Source organism: Trichoderma virens, assembly GCF_000170995.1.
Source record: "Trichoderma virens Gv29-8 chromosome Unknown TRIVIscaffold_89, whole genome shotgun sequence".
Classification (NCBI taxonomy): domain Eukaryota; kingdom Fungi; phylum Ascomycota; class Sordariomycetes; order Hypocreales; family Hypocreaceae; genus Trichoderma; species Trichoderma virens.
The window spans coordinates 1456839-1473557 of NW_014013660.1; the positions used below are offsets into that span (position 1 = coordinate 1456839).

General features: G+C 47.6%; 6 protein-coding genes across 6 annotated transcripts; 3 read left to right on the forward strand and 3 right to left on the reverse strand.

Annotated features, from left to right (window-relative positions):
• Window positions 1-1406: 1406 nt before the first annotated feature.
• TRIVIDRAFT_183616 (uncharacterized protein) lies at window positions 1407-3303 on the forward strand (the record flags this gene model as incomplete). The annotated part of the gene is made up of 5 exons (XM_014096080.1): window positions 1407-1627; window positions 1688-1947; window positions 2005-2341; window positions 2408-2629; window positions 2697-3303. The coding sequence occupies 5 exons, from the start codon at window positions 1449-1451 to the stop codon at window positions 3301-3303; spliced, it is 1605 nt and encodes a 534-aa protein (XP_013951555.1).
• Window positions 3304-5027: 1724 nt separating this feature from the next.
• On the forward strand, window positions 5028-5981 carry TRIVIDRAFT_195298 (uncharacterized protein; the record flags this gene model as incomplete). The annotated part of the gene is made up of 2 exons (XM_014096081.1): window positions 5028-5458; window positions 5513-5981. The coding sequence occupies 2 exons, from the start codon at window positions 5028-5030 to the stop codon at window positions 5979-5981; spliced, it is 900 nt and encodes a 299-aa protein (XP_013951556.1).
• A 230-nt stretch (window positions 5982-6211) lies between these two features.
• On the reverse strand, window positions 6212-6759 carry TRIVIDRAFT_88538 (uncharacterized protein; the record flags this gene model as incomplete). The annotated part of the gene is made up of 2 exons (XM_014096082.1): window positions 6212-6306; window positions 6387-6759. The coding sequence occupies 2 exons, from the start codon at window positions 6659-6661 to the stop codon at window positions 6252-6254; spliced, it is 330 nt and encodes a 109-aa protein (XP_013951557.1).
• Window positions 6760-7187: 428 nt separating this feature from the next.
• On the reverse strand, window positions 7188-7862 carry TRIVIDRAFT_66299 (uncharacterized protein; the record flags this gene model as incomplete). The annotated part of the gene is made up of 2 exons (XM_014096083.1): window positions 7188-7209; window positions 7465-7862. The coding sequence occupies 2 exons, from the start codon at window positions 7860-7862 to the stop codon at window positions 7188-7190; spliced, it is 420 nt and encodes a 139-aa protein (XP_013951558.1).
• Window positions 7863-10216: 2354 nt separating this feature from the next.
• On the forward strand, window positions 10217-11055 carry TRIVIDRAFT_66300 (uncharacterized protein; the record flags this gene model as incomplete). Its single annotated transcript, XM_014096084.1, has 2 exons — window positions 10217-10454; window positions 10514-11055. 2 exons carry the CDS (start codon window positions 10217-10219, stop codon window positions 11053-11055), a joined length of 780 nt encoding a protein of 259 aa, XP_013951559.1.
• Window positions 11056-11321: 266 nt separating this feature from the next.
• Window positions 11322-13853, reverse strand: TRIVIDRAFT_41947 (uncharacterized protein; the record flags this gene model as incomplete). Its single annotated transcript, XM_014096085.1, has 1 exon — window positions 11322-13853. The coding sequence occupies one exon, from the start codon at window positions 13851-13853 to the stop codon at window positions 11322-11324; it is 2532 nt and encodes an 843-aa protein (XP_013951560.1).
• Between the last annotated feature and the right edge of the window lie 2866 nt (window positions 13854-16719).

A 16719-nucleotide genomic window follows, 5' to 3' on the forward strand; every position in this document is an offset into this window, starting at 1 on the left:
CGCTCGCGATCCTGCTACGATCGCGATCCTTTTTGAGACTGATTTTCAATATTCAGAGGGATTTATTGTATCTGGAGAAGCGTTGATCGACGAGACGGGTGAAATATCTAGATACTTGGAGGCATAACTGCGATGAAAAAGAGACTAATCACCATGGCTCAAGTAAGTAACTTGTTTGTTAAACCAAAGATGTAGCATTAGGGAAGTTTCCACTATAGACCTCATCATAGTTATAAGACAGCACAGAAAGATCACAAGCGAAGACATAAAGGTAATGAAAAACAGGGCAGAATACTAAAGACACTAACCTTAAACAGAAGTAAGTAAACAGGGCACTTGGAATCTAAATTGTAAAATTTCGGGTGAAAGGCTAGCTGGAGCAGCTGAGCTGGGAGAAGGAATACCTAGGGGTAGTACGGAGTAGGCTTTACGCAACTGACGGTATTCAGCAATAATTGAACTATAAAATGCAAGAAAACAGGATCGTTTCGTGAGCATTCGTCGTCAACCCCTCGAATTCAGACTGGTCACCCCGTGACTCCATTATGTACCTTGGGCCTTCTTTGGTTGGCTTCGCAACTTTCGCTACCAAAGACAGCGAGATCGTCCGCTAACTCCCTAGGGTTAGGCGGCAAAGGCTGGTCTCCATAGAAGCAGTTCATGGCGACTGAATAAAATACCGGATAGCGCCTTGGTTCCTGCATTGTCCAACTACCGGTGGCCTTGGCAGCGGCCTTGGCTTATGGCTTTGACGTTTGCTGCAGCTGTTACGGATGAGGTTCCGTACTAGGCTAGGTGGCATGATTGACAGTTGCGCTGGTAACCGTCGTCGACTAATGAGACGGTTGCAACATTCCCTTTCTGGATGGGATCATGTCAGTATACATGTATTCAATGTTCTATGCGGTATATTATACCCTATTCAGATGGCTACCTGTAGGATATTAGCGTATTACATACGTACAATCATGTCCAACGCACTCCAGCTTGGGCCATCCTGCATGCCATTAGCAAGGATTCTGTTAATATTGATTGGCGCGTCAACTCTAGACCCGAGCTTTGGCCTTATGATGTGCTCGCTGTCAACTCTCACGCAACTGTTCAAACCAACAACCCTGTTCTATCTTAGTCGTAAAGAAGAGCCAGATCTATCGCTTGCGTTCTATCGACAAAGATTCTCCATAATATCGGCGTTGTTTTTCGAAAGAGTGGGACAATCGCATAAAATGTGACCGTTCGTCTTCCCAGGCAGCCTTTTTTGGCAATCACGCAATTTGACCGCGGTTGGTGTGCAACCACACCTTCTCGGCAGGTCCGTGAGACGCTATATGCATGATAACGTTGGGAATATTTGCTTATCATGAAACGGGCACCGCGACAATCTTTTTTCTCTTGTTCGTAGTCGCATTCCTCTCCCTTCAGCTGGCGCATCGAGCACGAGAACAAAGATGGCCGCCATCGATTCACCAACTCATTCGAAAAGCGAAGCAGTATTCGGGTCCAACGAGAATGGAACGAGGTTCTCCGAGACAGAATTCAAGGAAGAGGTCGGGGGTTTGCAGTTCGACCAATATCTCACTGGAGGACTAGGTCGCCATCTGGGCATCTTCAGCACGACCTCTCTGATGTGAGAATTTTTACTTTTATCCTCTTAGATATTAGGCAAAAGCTAATAATGCGAAATCAGTATCGGACGAATTATTGGTACCGGAATTTTCTCAACCCCCTCATCGATTGTCAATGGCGTCGGATCTTTGGGTGCCTCGATGCTCCTGTGGGTGCTGGGACTCTTGCTGTCCGTATCTGGGCTCTGTGTTTGGCTTGAGTTTGCTTGCATGATTCCCCGGAGCGGTGGCGAGAAGGTATATCTAGAGGCAGCATATCGTCGACCAAAAATGTTGATAACCACAATATTTGCGGTCCAGGCGATTGCCCTTGGCTTCACCGGTAACTAACCCTCTGAACCAACGATACCGAATGAATAAAGTCTAACTGGAGGGACAGCTTCTGGCTGCATTGTGTTTGCATCAAATATTTTGGTAGCAGCCAACAGGACAGTCACGGAATGGGCAGAACGTGGCATTGCGATTGGAGTTATCATCTCCGTAACTCTGATTCATACATTCGTTCCGAAGCTTGGCGTACACGGAATGAACTTCTTTACCGTCTTGAAACTCGTTCTTCTCCTATTTATCGTTATTACAGGATGGGTGGTCCTTGGAGGAGGTGTTTCTCGAGTACCTGACCCTCACGCAAGTTTTCACGATTCGTTTGCCGGGTCTGCCAAGTCCGGCAATCCATATGCAACAGCACTGTTCAAAGTACTGAATTCATACGCAGGGTAAGTTCTATTTTTGAGAAACAGTGGCTAGAAGAGTCTAAACCTAACGTTTGGACGTTTATTTAGATGGTCTAATGCAATGTACGTGCTTAACGAGGTGAAAGATCCCGTTCGCACCATCAAGATTGCTGGTCCTCTGGGCCTCTCGACATGTGGAATTCTATATATCCTTGCGAACGTGGCGTACTTTTCTGCGGCAACTCCCGCTGAAATTGCGAAAAGCGGAACCACCGTCGCTTCTTTCTTTATGAAGAAGGTATTCGGGACTGCCGCTCAAAGGGCGCTTAGGTCAGTTTTGAACCATCTACTCCTTTGTCCTCTTTTTTGCTACCTTAGTCCACTAACTATTTTCCAGTGTTCTTGTAGCCCTCTCGGCGTACGGCAATGTATTGACAGTAACCTTTGCGCAGTCCCGAGTTAACCAGGAGCTTGCGAAAGAAGGTGTTATCCCTTATCCACGATTCTGGGCTTCATCATGGCCGTTTGGTTCCCCATCCGCCGGTTTGATTCTGCATTTTATCCCTTCGTTTATTGTCATCGTTGCTATACCATTCGGAGACGCCTACAACTTCATCCTCGATGTAGAGGGTTACCCAGGAGCGGTAATGAACTTCCTCGTAGTCACTGGTCTATTTTATCTCCGTTGGACAGAACCAAAAGCGCCACGACCATTCAAAGTATGGCTGCCCGTTGCAGCGTTCTTCATGCTTGGGCAGGCATTCCAGCTTATAGCTCCATTCCTGAGACCCCCAGGAGGAAAGGGTGATACTAGTCTCCCATATTGGCTGTATGCCATCGTGGGTATATCGATTTTGGCAGCGTCTGTTGTCTACTGGGCTATCTGGTGGGTGGCAGCCCCCAAGTTAGGCGGATATACGCTGGAGCCGCGCAACGAGCCTCTTAAAGATGGGACAAACGTAATTGTTTATCACCGCGTACCTAGGAAGTCCCGGGGGGCTTGAAGATGGTCATCGTCATATACTCGCCGTAATGGATGAGAATTATTTGAGAGATTAATCTCATTAATGCATTTAAGCCATCGAAGAGCGTAAAGATTATAGCGAGCTTGAAATACGAAATGAAGTTTTAGTAACATTAACCCGCCGCTCGGAGAGTTGAGAGTTGACAACACTGAGCATACCAAAAAACCTTGTGATAGAAACAAGATACATTTACGTTACTGTGTCTTTTTGCCAATCCTAGGTATCTAAGCTTCCTATGCTATGAAATGGCGCTTTCCATAATTGTTACTGGATAACACTACTAGCATACTTAATTCCGCTGGATTTTAGAAGTGGCCAGCTAAAATTAAGTGGATACAAAACTTGATGTGCTCCTGCGGCATTGACGTAACAATATGTCTAACTAATACCGAATGAGATTGTCAAATCCGATACGTCGGCAATGTTGACTCCTCCATCCTTCAACTACTAGGCATAAGATGCCTACCGAACTAATGCAGAGTAGTCTATATATAATATATAATTATTCTTATATAATACATTAATGAGAGGATAGGGGCTCATCTAGGGTATCAAGCGACATCAATATTCCAGATAAAGCCACTCTTTGGCTACTTGATGAAGGCTTATGCGGAAGCTACTCGTTCTATAGCAAGTGCGAGAGAATGCCAGGTTACAGTGTGCGGATACAGATGAACATATGAAGTAATCATTCACTTATTTCTCGATAGGTAACGAATATATGATAGTGTTGACTGATCAGGAGTTTTCGTGCTGGTAGAGATTGGAGGTTCATAATGTCGCCAGTGCGATGAGGTGGTGATAGAGCTTCATTTCAACTCCACAAAAGTGTAGTTTTCATATTGAATGAACCTGCACGCCGTTTCAGGTATAATGATTTACCATGATTTGGAATCGGGGTTGCGTGGTATAAGAATCGGTTGGCTGAAGTTGGTTTTAACTGTTCCATATGTGCAGTGCTTCCATAATGATAGCGTAGAGATGTAATGAATAGGTTAGCGCCATCCACCAAATCTCCGTATAGATAATTAATTCATGTACTGTACATGTGGAATAACTTATTTTTGCGTGACGTACGTCAGTAAGCTGACGCGATGATTTATTTGTTCCACCTCACCGCCCCAACACAACACAGCGTCCCAGCCATATAGCAGGGTGCTTCATCAACTGACTGAACTGCTTTCATCAATTGCAATCCGGCCCCCAACTCAATCCGCAGATTGGTGAGAAATGGGCTGCTGGGACTCATTCTGCTGCTTCTGGTAAGACATACCCCGCATCTTCAAGGCTAGTTGCATCCATGTATGCATACTGACCGACCGACCAGCTCTGGTCCATTGGGTAATGCACGGCATGACTGGTTACGCTTTTTAACTGATGGCGTCTCTGATGACAAATGGCCGCCTGGAGATGGAGAGTGGTTTAATGACCGTGGATATCCAGTTCCATCACTACCACTGGATCAGATTGTGACCATATCGGATCGAGATGGCGAGTCTTGGACTCTGGGCGTTGGTGTAACGCCTAACTGGCCCGAAACCTTTGTTACTCCACTCTGGTGAGTGTTCATTCTTTAAAGTTGTGTGCTGTCTTTCGCTCATTCATTTTACCGCAGCACAGTCGGATCTTATGGCGATGTAGCCATCAGTGGTGTAAAAGATAAGCTACATATAGGCTCCGACTCATTTCTCCTGATCCATCCCATGTGCCTCTCTTTTCTTTGCCGTCATACCAAAATCAGTCCCCGTGAGCTCTGGGAGTCGGTCTACAAAGAATCCTCGAGCTATCGGATATATGGTGGCGAGCTGAATGGGCTTTTGTATTGTGTCAACTACTATGATATGCAAGAAAGGAGTGGGCAGTGTTTTGAATATGCTCTATGGCGCCACTCGCCACCGCCAAACAGCCCTCCTGATCTTCCACCAGCAAGATGGTACGATCCAGAGAGTATGGAAGATACAAAATGGTTACTGGCTAGGCCTACTCGGCTCCCAACTCCCAAAGCTCTACAGACAAGAACAGTGGCCGCCTCAACGTTGAGATACCGGAAAGTGTTCGATACCAACGAATTATTTGACATTATTCTCAATTACATTGTTGAAATACCCGCAGATATCATAAAGGATGAGCTGCGGCAAAGCAAAGAAAACGAGAAACAGCAGAGTATTCATGATGACAACGGAAAGAGCCCTTCTCAAGAAGTATTCGAAGCTCCTTCTGCCATTATTGCTGCGCAAACTCTTCTTTCTTTGGCCCAGGTGGATCGTTGGTTCTACGATGCAATCATTCATAAACGACAAAGTTTCTTTTTACGCGCCATACGCAACTTTGGGTGGATGTTGCCATTCACACCAGCAGATTGGAGTGATAATAGCTGGGTCTCGGAAATTCTTGCCGACACAACGTCCTCAAAGCAAGCGGACATTGACTGGCGGAGTTATATGCTTACCTGCGTGAAAAAAGACCTTCCGAGTGTCAGGAATCGATGGAGATTTCACAGAATGGCCATTCAATTTGCGCGCGGAACGAATAGATACAAAAGCAAGGAGCATCCCGATTGGTTCTGGAACGCGGGTAATCTCGGTTTTATAACAAGTTTGGATAAACCAGAACCTAATGCCTGGGAGCTTTATACGGTATATGCCAACCCTGAGTGAATCTCCTCAATTAGCATGAGAAAAGAGGCCGTATTGGAGTGGGGTTAAGAACTTGTATTAATATTAGTGAAGGGTTTCTGGCTCAGTGTATGTAAAAAGAAGCCTTCAATATAGTCTAGTGATTTTTCCATCAATCAATTGTACATCCTTATCCCGTTTGTTGCTTTCCAAGGCATCACATAAGAGGTCGTACAGAGTTATCAGTATCACTAAATATGAGTGAGAAATGGCGATGAGAATTCATGTATTATCGACTTTAATATCTGCTGCTTAAAAATCTTCAAGCCTATACACTTCATATGCCGGTTCCTCATACGGGTGAGCCCTGTAAAATAGAGGCGCATTAGACAACTTGAACCCAAAATCTGTACTAAGACGACGTTTAGCATCTTCAGATATGCATACTTCTTCAGTGCTTCCACGGCCTTCTTTGTCACATCTTGGCCCACACATGGCGCTTCAACTCGTACTTCAGCGACAGATTCAAGCTTATCTAGTTGTCCGATATGCGGATTCGCCCCGGCCACTGGGCGAAACTGGCCGGTGCCTAAGGCCGTCCAGCAGCACTCTGTATAGGAGCTGTTTGGATAACGACCAGCTCCAGCAGCAAAAATGGCCGCTTTACAGACCTCAATATGGGTCTCTGGAACGTAAAATATGAGTTTGAAGATCGTTGCCATAATGAAGATATCGATTGGGTAGGCGGGTTTCGTATTTATTATTTAGCAAAGATGTCCAAGAGGAACCAGTTGATTCTCAAAACACTCATATGGCTCCACAAGGTGATAGTAGTGGCTGAGATGCTTCCTCCGCAGAACCCCGCCCATTTGTTCACGTTACATCCACACTGGCTAGGCTTACTAGAACTAGCTCACTTACCTAATATACACTGTGCTGATTACGTTCCAGCATTCTATAAATATGTTCCTCCTTACTTTGAGGGCAACATAGAGATGCTGGTGATACGCTAGCTCTGTGCTTCTAGTTGCACGGTGGTCATTAAAAAAAAAAGCGAGTAGGTCTTTACATATTGATGACGGCAACTTTTCATATCTTAGAGAAAGCGACTGTCATGTTACATGCAACCGTCATGCGTTATGACAGTCATATGTTTCTGAACGCTTAGTGTAAGTCAAGAACTCTCTGTACATGTAAATAAAATTTATTCTACTCAATGGATCCGCCCAATGTTGTCGAAATGGTAGCTCAAATAGTCATGATGCACATTCTAAACGAAGTTGAAGTTTGTATTTTGTTGATCATAGTATATGTGAGTACTTGTCAGAAACTCATTCTGTCATGCTCAGCCCACCCACTCAAGATTTCCTTCCGTTACATTCATTTTGCCAAATAGCCGCAATTACCACCTATACAATAATATATTCCGTAACAGGTGATGCCAAAAAACAAAACAAAACGCAATTATGCTCCAACACTTTACTCATAGTATCCGCATCCGTGGCCACGCTCCTCGAGAACGTACTTGCCATCAGCCTCTCGCTTCAGGAGGCAGGCATCGGTGCTGGCCTCAGAGCGCTTTCCGTAGTATCCGCAGCCACCGCCTCTCTCCTCAACGGTGTATTTGCCATCAGCCTCACGTCGGAGAAGGCAAGCATCGGTGCTGGCATCAGATCGCTTTCCGTAGTATCCACAGCCACCACCTCGAGCCTCAAGGCTGTAGGTTCCATCGACGGCACGCTTGAGAAGGCAGGCATCGGTGCTGGCCTCAGATCGCTTTCCGTAGTATCCGCAGCCGCCTCGTTCCACGACAAAGTTGCCATCGGCACGCTTCAGGAGGCAAGCATCGGTGCTGGCCTCGCCAGGGGCAGGGGCAGCGGACACAAGGGCGAGGAGGGAAGCGAAAGCAAAGGTGAACTTCATTTTGAAGATGTGTTGTTGTGGAGATGGACTGATTGGAGAGAGAAAAGGTATTCTGTTTGTATTGTGGTATCTTGGGGGAAAGCCAACTAGCAGCAGCGTTACATCGCTATATATAAACAAAAACGCAGGTACTTATGGCAAAGGATTTCCTCCCAAACCATGTTTTGAAGCATATGAATCCGCGGGCATACTCTAGATCAGCCCCTCGCTCTCCCCATCCCCGCAGATACGAGTTACGGAGTTGTGCTTGCGGTATTTCTAGTATTAGTCTAGATTCTGGGGTGGATGGACGTATGAATGAGTCGTCCGCCGCCACTAGTTGACAAGGGGATTGCTAGGTACCAAGAAATGTTGACAAATATCTTACATATGCTCCGTAGTATATCATCCCCGCACATACATTGGTTTCAAAATGGATAGAATCGGCAAAAAACCCGTGAATGTCTGATCTTCGCAATATCGAGAACACATTTGTACCGGGATAATCTTATGAGGATTATCTTACCAGCTGTTTATGAGCTGTTACAACCGAGAGCTACAATTGCTACAATATATCAGGAAATGAGATTATACATATTACACTTGCTACAGCCATATTTTACCCTTTTCATTTGGAGTATAATTGTTGCGAACTGTAGAGAAGACTCATCATGACGCTCACACTTGCTACTGTTAGGGAGTCCTCAGTATATTAGATAATTATGAAGATAAGTAGTACCTCAACTGTCACAAGCACTAATGCAATCCTTTACAACTAGTACCTTGAAGATTACTTTTCTTTTCGTATTCCTCATTTCTCGAAAACAAGCTCCTGTTGTCACTTATATCCTCAATGCTACGGCTCCGAAAGATAGCAACACCGTGACTACCATATACTCATATCAGACGCAGAGATATTGCCAAGATCGACAAGAAATCCCTCTACAAACTCGAGGTTGCAGCAAACACAGGTCCGATACTACTACTGGCTTGGCACACAGCAACTATCTGTAGAGATCAGACGGAATGCTACGGTATTACTCAATAATCTATTGCGGATACACACGTCTACCAAGTCCCGACAACCTGGTCCCCCATCAGCTAACCTGAATAAGAGCCCCCCCTGCTGTCGACAAACCACCTACCGATTTCTAACAAGGGTCTCCCGTAAAATGCGCAGATACATGCCGAATACTAAACGGGCGTATAGACTATATCTTTGCTAAATTATTGGTAATCACCCACTAAGTAAATGAAATAAACTTGAACCACGGCTCAATAACTGGACTAAGCTTAAATCTTATCTTTGTCAACATAACTTAAGCTAGGAATCACATCAAGTGTCCTGATTCCGTCTAGTCCGACCTTGTTTCAGGAAATAACTGTTCCACGTAAGCACATTACTATAACAATTGAGAGGAACTTTTTGTCCACACCAAGGAACGGAAGAAATAAGCTAATGCCCCGAATCCCTCGTAATCAGCACCAGCGCGGAAATCCCCGCGTTTAAGCGTTTAGTGTCCGCTAGAATAGGTACCCATCCTCAATAGGCCAGCATCGCCACCAAGAGGTATAGCCAGAACATAAGTTCTTGCCTCTAAACCCACATTTGGAAATTCGTCGTCTCAGAACGCCAACATTAGGACTGATAAACTTGGTGCTTATGGAAAGAAGTGGAGTTTCGGTCCAAGTAGAACTTTATTAGTTGAGTGGGAGGAGCCACTCTAGGCAGATTAGGGCGAATAGACTTTCGATACACAAGCATGTAATATGATTTACTAAGCGGTGAACTTTGCCAAAGGCTTCACGGTCTATTCTTGTCCCTGATGTGTGTGTTCCAAATACGAGTCAGCTTTCACGTACTCGCACCAGTGGCCACTAATGCGAGCGTTGAGTTACCAATGCACCCACATAACAAATCACACTGAGCTTCTCCATCTAGTTAGTAGCAATTTCCAAATACATTTATCCAATGGTTTACATGATCGGCTGCCAGGCAAAAAGATAGGCCAAGATGATAACAACTTTCTCCGTGGAACGGCATTTCCATGTTAAGAACATTGACCCACTCCGTATTCCATCGTTCATGGAGGTAAACCCCTGATGAGGTCCTTTTGTCAATTTTTGTAAACTGTATTACGAGTTCATCGTTCATGTAGGCAGACTCGTGGTGCGGTCCTTTTGTTAACTTTTGTATCTGCCGACAGAATTACTTTTCCTCTAATGGGTATCCAAATACAAGGATAGTTGTTCATACGCAGTCTCTATTATCTGAAAGCAAGCCCTTTCTTGCATGTCCACCGTCCCGCGACGCATTCCCTTCCTTCCCATTATACTGCTCTCCTCCTCTTCTTTAGCCAGAAAAGGCAGTCGATATGCCGCTGCTGTCAGACGAGACTCAGTACACGCGGGTGTCTGACGGAGACTCTGAGTCTTCACCAAGAGAGTCCCTCTCGTTTCTTGGTGCATCTTCCCTGGGAAAGAACGTTGGAGGCATTCGCTTCCTCTGGATTCATGGAGTCCTCGGAGCATTCTGGTTAATTGCATTCTCTTCACTACTCTTCCTGAGAAGTAGACCACATGCAGATACCCTAAGTTATCCAGATCTCACAAGTGTGTATAGAAAGCTCCCCGATATTAGGGAACCACCATCTCACATCACTCTGTTAAAGGTCCTCTATACCCAGCCCTTTCATACGGCGAATCGCGCTTCACATCAGGGTTCGCACCTGACTTGTCGGCATACCAAGGCAAACCTGACGAGACCAACAATGCTTACTGGGATAAGCTAACACACCCCGGGATGGTCGCCTTGACGGAGGAAGAGCATGCGAAACTCCCCTCAAAGAGTTCTCTCTTCATCGATGATGACACCAAGGAGTCGGATCCTCCGCTCTATGTCGGTGCAGTAGAAGTATTTCACCAGCTCCATTGCTTAGACATGCTTCGCATGCAAGCATACGGTGTCCTCAAAGATTGGTACGACGTGCACAGCCCTGCCAATGAACATACGATCCCAGCGCACCTCGAGCATTGTATCGATTATATTCGTCAGTCAATGATGTGCAGGCCGAGCCTGGACATCTTGCCCTTCAGAACAGACTCCGAGGGCCTCTTGCGACCTGTATTTAACGGAACCAGAACATGCGCAAACTTTGACAAAGTTCGTGACTGGGCCATCGAGAGAAAAGCTGGCAATTTGTCACCTCAGTGAGTGGTAATGCTTTGACAGATTAAGCCACATGTAGATGGTTACAAGCTCTCATGTCACGTGTAATGGGAGAAATAACTTTGCCAAAACTTCAAAAGACCTTTGCGGCCCCCATGCTTTATTGTATGAACGCCCGTTTTAATGCCATGCCAATATACATATCAGTACATCAAGGAGTAAAATAATAATAATATGATATCAAAAGAAAAAGGGGGAGCGGAAATGGAAAAGAAAAGGATGAAAAAGGTGAAGAAAGAAAATATGCCCGTTTAGTTGGCATAGGGACCATAACGCCATCGCTTCCCATTCTCTTCGACCCACCAGCGGGCCATAAATGCAGCTTCTTCGGCCCATTTCGCGGCATCGACGCCGTGCGATTTCTCAACGCTGTACATGAAATTAACAAAGTCAAATCCGAGCAGGGTTTGCGCTCCCGTCGGGTCATTCATCAGATTCGTAAACTGCCATTCGACATTGTCGATGATGGGCACGATGAGGTGCCAATCCGGTTGTCGAGCGTCGCGGATGCTCAGCATGGCGCGACCTGGATTAATGACGGTAAAATGCCAGTTGCCCTGGCCGGTTTCGTTGGAGGATGTGTGTACTGGCCGGATGAGCGATTGTCCTTCGTAGTTCTGGACCAAGTCCGAAGCAGCCCTGGTGTGCGATTCGGAAAGCGACCCAGTTTCGCGGAGGAGGTCAAGGATGGTAGGGAGAATTTGCGACGAGATGACTGCATCATTGACATCGATTGCCGGTAGCTTCGGATGCGAGAAGATAAGGGGTACACGCAAAGTACCAATGTTGGGGTTATAATAAGGCGCTAGAATGTTGTTTTCTGGCATAGACACTCCATGGTCACCAACAAAAACGACAAGAGTCTCGTCCGCAACACCCTCCTCATCCAAAATATTCATGATCTTGCCAAGCCAGCGGTCGTCATAGCCGATGGCGTTCAGATAGTGGGAAATATCGTCCAGACCATTTCCCAGTGGTGTATACTTCTCCTCAGCCGGGATAGCGAACGGATGGTGGCTCGTGCTGGTCAGATGGGTGACGAATGCTCGCTCGTTATTCTTCTTGGCTTGGACAAAGGCATCTCGAATATAGTCCTCTACAGCAATATCAGCCATGCCGAAGTAGTTGATGTCTGGTAGATCCACTGGGCCAAATTTGGCGAAACGGCTCTTGAGATATTCCTTGGAGACGAGGTTTTCAGGAGAAATACCCATGTTGGACAGCAGAGGCACATATCTATCATAGTTCTTGGTAACTGATTGCATGAAGGTGGATTGCCATTTAAACGACGTAAAGTCCTTGGAACTCTTGCTGGGATGGTCATCATTGTCCATTTTGTTAAAGGCGTCAAAGACCTGAGGCAAGCACGGTTGGTAAAAGTGGTGGAGGTACTCCAAATTGAAATCTGCCATGAGCGGCGTGAGGCCACACATTGTGCCAACAATGCTCTTTATGGTATAGGTAGCGGTGGTGAAGACATTGTTGAAGTTGATGCCACCGCGCCTTTTCTTGGTTTCGTGTTCAAATCCATCATCGTAGTCGCCGGTAATAAAGTTGGCGTTTGGTGTAAGGCCAGCCAACATGGCTTGAGCCTCATTTGGTAAGGTCTTGTTACTAAATGAGTTGGCCAGGCGTTCCCAGATAAGGCCATCCTTCTTGAGGGGGAAGACGTCCTTTCGCGTGCTTTCGAGGAGGATGAGCATGACATGGCGAATCGGCACATCGGCAAGCTTATCCTGCAGCGCTGGAAGAAGGGCGTCGTTCAAATTAGAAATCTTGAGAGGATCCGCAGCGGCGTTGTAATGCTTGTTGTTTTTGTACCAGTCTCCAAATCCAGGAACATGCCTCTGAGGCAGCCAAGGGAAAGAAACAGGGTCGGTCAAAGCGGTGAGGTTGTCCCAGGAGCGCTCGATGCTGGAGCCGTAGATGGGCTTCAGATGGTCAAGGCTTGGCGAGGAGAATGTGAAGTCGACGAAAGGGAGCAGAGCGGGTGTCCATGATAGGAAGTTCAAGGCACTCTCATTCGGGCGAATCAAGACCAGGACGACATGGGTGAGGAGTGCGCAGCCGATGAAAAGGTACAGCAGCCGCCGTAGAATAATGGCTGATGTCTTGCTTTTCATGCTGCAGAATTCCTCGTCCTCCATATCGTCGGATGCGCTGGCAAGCTCAACGTCAAGCTGAGGTACCTGAGAGTAGGTGGTTGGCGGTGATGACCGACGCAGAACGAAGGAAATGGGCCACTTGAGAATGTCGGTAGCCACTCCTGCAGCTACGTAGCAAATGTCTTGCAAGATGCAGGCGACAAAGAGGACGGTGAAGAGAACTAGGATTAATGATGCAAGGCCAGAGAGAAACATGGCAAAGGAGGAGGCATCGCCAGCCAACCCAATGTTGCGCCAATGTATCTCAGAGCCACAGACGGCAAAGAATGTTACTGTCACAACCCCTACGGTGATGAGATATGTGATAATTACGGACGCTAGAGTCATTGTCGCCGTTCGCAGCCACCCAGAGCCCTCCGTCAACCACGGCTCAAGAAGCAGCCGGACAAGGACCAGCAGCATGACATCCTGCGCAAAGAAGGAATATCCCCACCGCACCAGGTGAACCACCGGTAATGAAGACAGATGTGTATAGATGTGAACGCCCTTGGCACTGAAGATGGATACAGTTGCGACGGCAAAGGCGAAGCGCCGGTTGGCGAAGCGGGAGGCGAGATTGGAGACAAACCGCCGACGAGTCAAGCGCGAGGCAACGGCGTGTGCGAAACGGCGCGTCATGCCGAGGTGGTGCATGGGAGAGGGAGAGGGGGAGGCATCGAGCCGTCTGCCAGCGGGCGGCTCCATGATGATGTCGTCGAGAATGTTTGGGATCGATCGTCGTCGCTTGACTGAGAGGAGAGGACGAAGACAGCCAAAGAAGCCGAGGCGGGGAGAGCAATAGTCGTAGTAGTAATGATTGAACAAGCAATAGGAGAAGTTAGAGAGTCGCACAGCAGCTGGTCTTGGCGGACCGGAGCTGGCGTTTGAGGAAGCGACTCGAACAGGGCTGCTCGCAAGCTCTCATCAGGATGCTGGAAGGGGAAGAGGAAGAAGAAGAAGAAGAAGAGAGGGGGAGAGGAAGAGGAATTCCAATGGCAAGAGACGAGTGACTTGACGATGCTCAGGTGATGGTCGATAGACGAGATTGAAAGCGGCTAGGCGAAAAGAACGAGCTCCAGGAAGCGCAGAAGAAGCCCAAAGGAGTGCAGGGCCAGCTAATGCGGGATGAATAAAAAGGAGAGTCGAGGCAAGCGAATGATGGAGGAGGCAGAGTTGGTTGGATCGTGAGGCTCTGCCGCGGCGAGAAAGTGCAAAAGTCCAGGTCGGTCGGCATGCAACAGCTGAACAGAGAGATGCATGGATGGAGCTAGGGGAAACGGGGCACTCAGGCCTAGAGGGCGGCTGTCGCACGATCTAGCGTTGGGCGCTATGGAGAAGGGCCCTGCCGCTAAGGATGGGCCGCCGCTGTCTAGTGGAATACGCCTACGGTGCAGTACCTAGTGGTTGCTGCAGGTGCTGTAGCCGCTGTAATGCGGCGGCAGTACTCCGTAGAGCGAGCCGGTACTTGAATGTAACCAAATCCATTGATCCATTCTACGCGCATAATATGTCGGGTATCTTTCATGGTATAATGGACATGGACTTGGACACAATGGCCTCAAATGTCTTGCTCGGGGGCCGCGGGGAGGAGGGGAGGAGGGGCCAGACACTCCAGCTTTTTCAGCAATTTGCAACATTTCGGCGCACTGCATTTCTGCGAAACCCCAAACCTCCCCCCCACCGCTCAGCCTTCCACTAGCTTTCCGTGGCTTCGAGAAGTGCGGAATGTGATGGCGGGCTGGGCTGTCAGGGGGCGAGGCATCAAGGAGGCGGCGCAATTTGGTGTGCCGAGTGGGCTTGGATCGACGGCTCTAGACCGGCTGATTGGGCAGAGACTCGAGCAGGTCGCGTGCTTTTCTGGCCAGCGCCGAGGCTTGGAGTTTTGGTGCCTGGTTTACCTCAGGTCATGTAGTTTATTTTTATATTTTTATAACGGTAACTGATGTCAGGTCGACTCTTCATGTTCGTGCAGACTCTGTGGCTTCAAGCCCGCTTGCAACAAGGGATCATCGCCTGACGTCAGTTGGTATTGATTGATTGCCTGATGTGCACAGATGGTCATCGTCCCGGTAAGCACTGGCGCGAAGCCAGCACACGCACCAAGACGACGCGAAGCCCTCAAGGCACACATCGAGAGACCCGAAAGAAACCGAGAGCTTTTGCTGTCAAGATTACGGAATACATACACCAGCAATGTCGAATTAAGAAGGGTAAGAAAGAATGGCTGACATCAGTTCAGTGAAAGTACTGCCCCCATGGGCCGGGAGACACCATCCCCATTCCCTCTTATTCAGTATTAGACTACTTGGTGGTCGATATGACAGCTGGTGTAGAGCAATCAATTCACGCACATATCCGGAAAGTATGTGTGAATGAATATGCGTGGCTCAAGGTTCATCGAAGCCCAGACGGCACAAGTCAGCCCAAGATGCCTTGCGAGCAGACCGTTCTTGGCCTCGTGCTTACCAGTCAGTATTGGCGTTGACAGACATACCTAGTAAACACAAACGGCAGGCATGCAGCAACCCAATTTTACGGAGTGCAGCTACTAGCGTCTCATGCCGCTGGCTACTGCAGTGCCTACCTATTATTGGCATTGACTCTTATGCGGATCTGGAATCTTGACATGGCAACGGAATCACCAACGTTACCAGCTCCCAAATGTGCGAATGCTTCCCGTCCGGTAATACATAGGTACATAATAATTAATGCATGTATGCGCAGCCTTTCCTACTCCATTGCCCTCTGTTTCATGCTATCCATTTCAACCTATACGATCAAGACTCGGCGCGTGGCGAGGCAACAATTGGACTCGTTGCGATCCTCATCCCCCATGTCCGGTTCTTGCAGCGGGTCGGTGGAGCCCCGAGTCAAATGCGAGATGACAAGGTTGACAATTTGTTACAGTAGCATTTGTTCCGCTCGTATTATCTCACCAAAATATAAAGGCGGTGGCGTCCTTCGAACCGAAGAGTCGATAAAAGGGGCTGACCACATAGTCTCAAACAAGCATGCAATGCATTCTAGCGTATGGATACGGTTAGTTGTGGCCATCCACGGAGTATTACCTTGATCAATACCTGTACAGTCGAAGCACTACTCCGTAGAGAGACAAGGCGATGAAAATAGGGGGGCCACAACCTGCTTCACCGACGCACCAAGCACAAGTAGAATGCTTTGGCCTAAACTACCAGGCATCATTTTAGCGCCCGCCTTGGTCCCGAATTCCTTGGCGAGAGCTGGCTGAGGTTATTGCAGATTGAGTTGGAGCCAAGCCAATATTTTTGGACCGCGGCGCCTGGGCATTTTCTCAGCTGCATTTCCGCGTATCGAAAAGGCCTTGCGGGAATGCAGCACGCACTTCCTACGAACAGGCATAGAGACTGCTGCATGTAAGTAGTATGTAGCTACATGTAAGTACATGTATTGAGTGCGGTGTTTTTGCTCTGCCGCCACAGCCCCTTTGGCTGATTAGGGCTGTTTCCCACAGTATTGCCCGTACCTG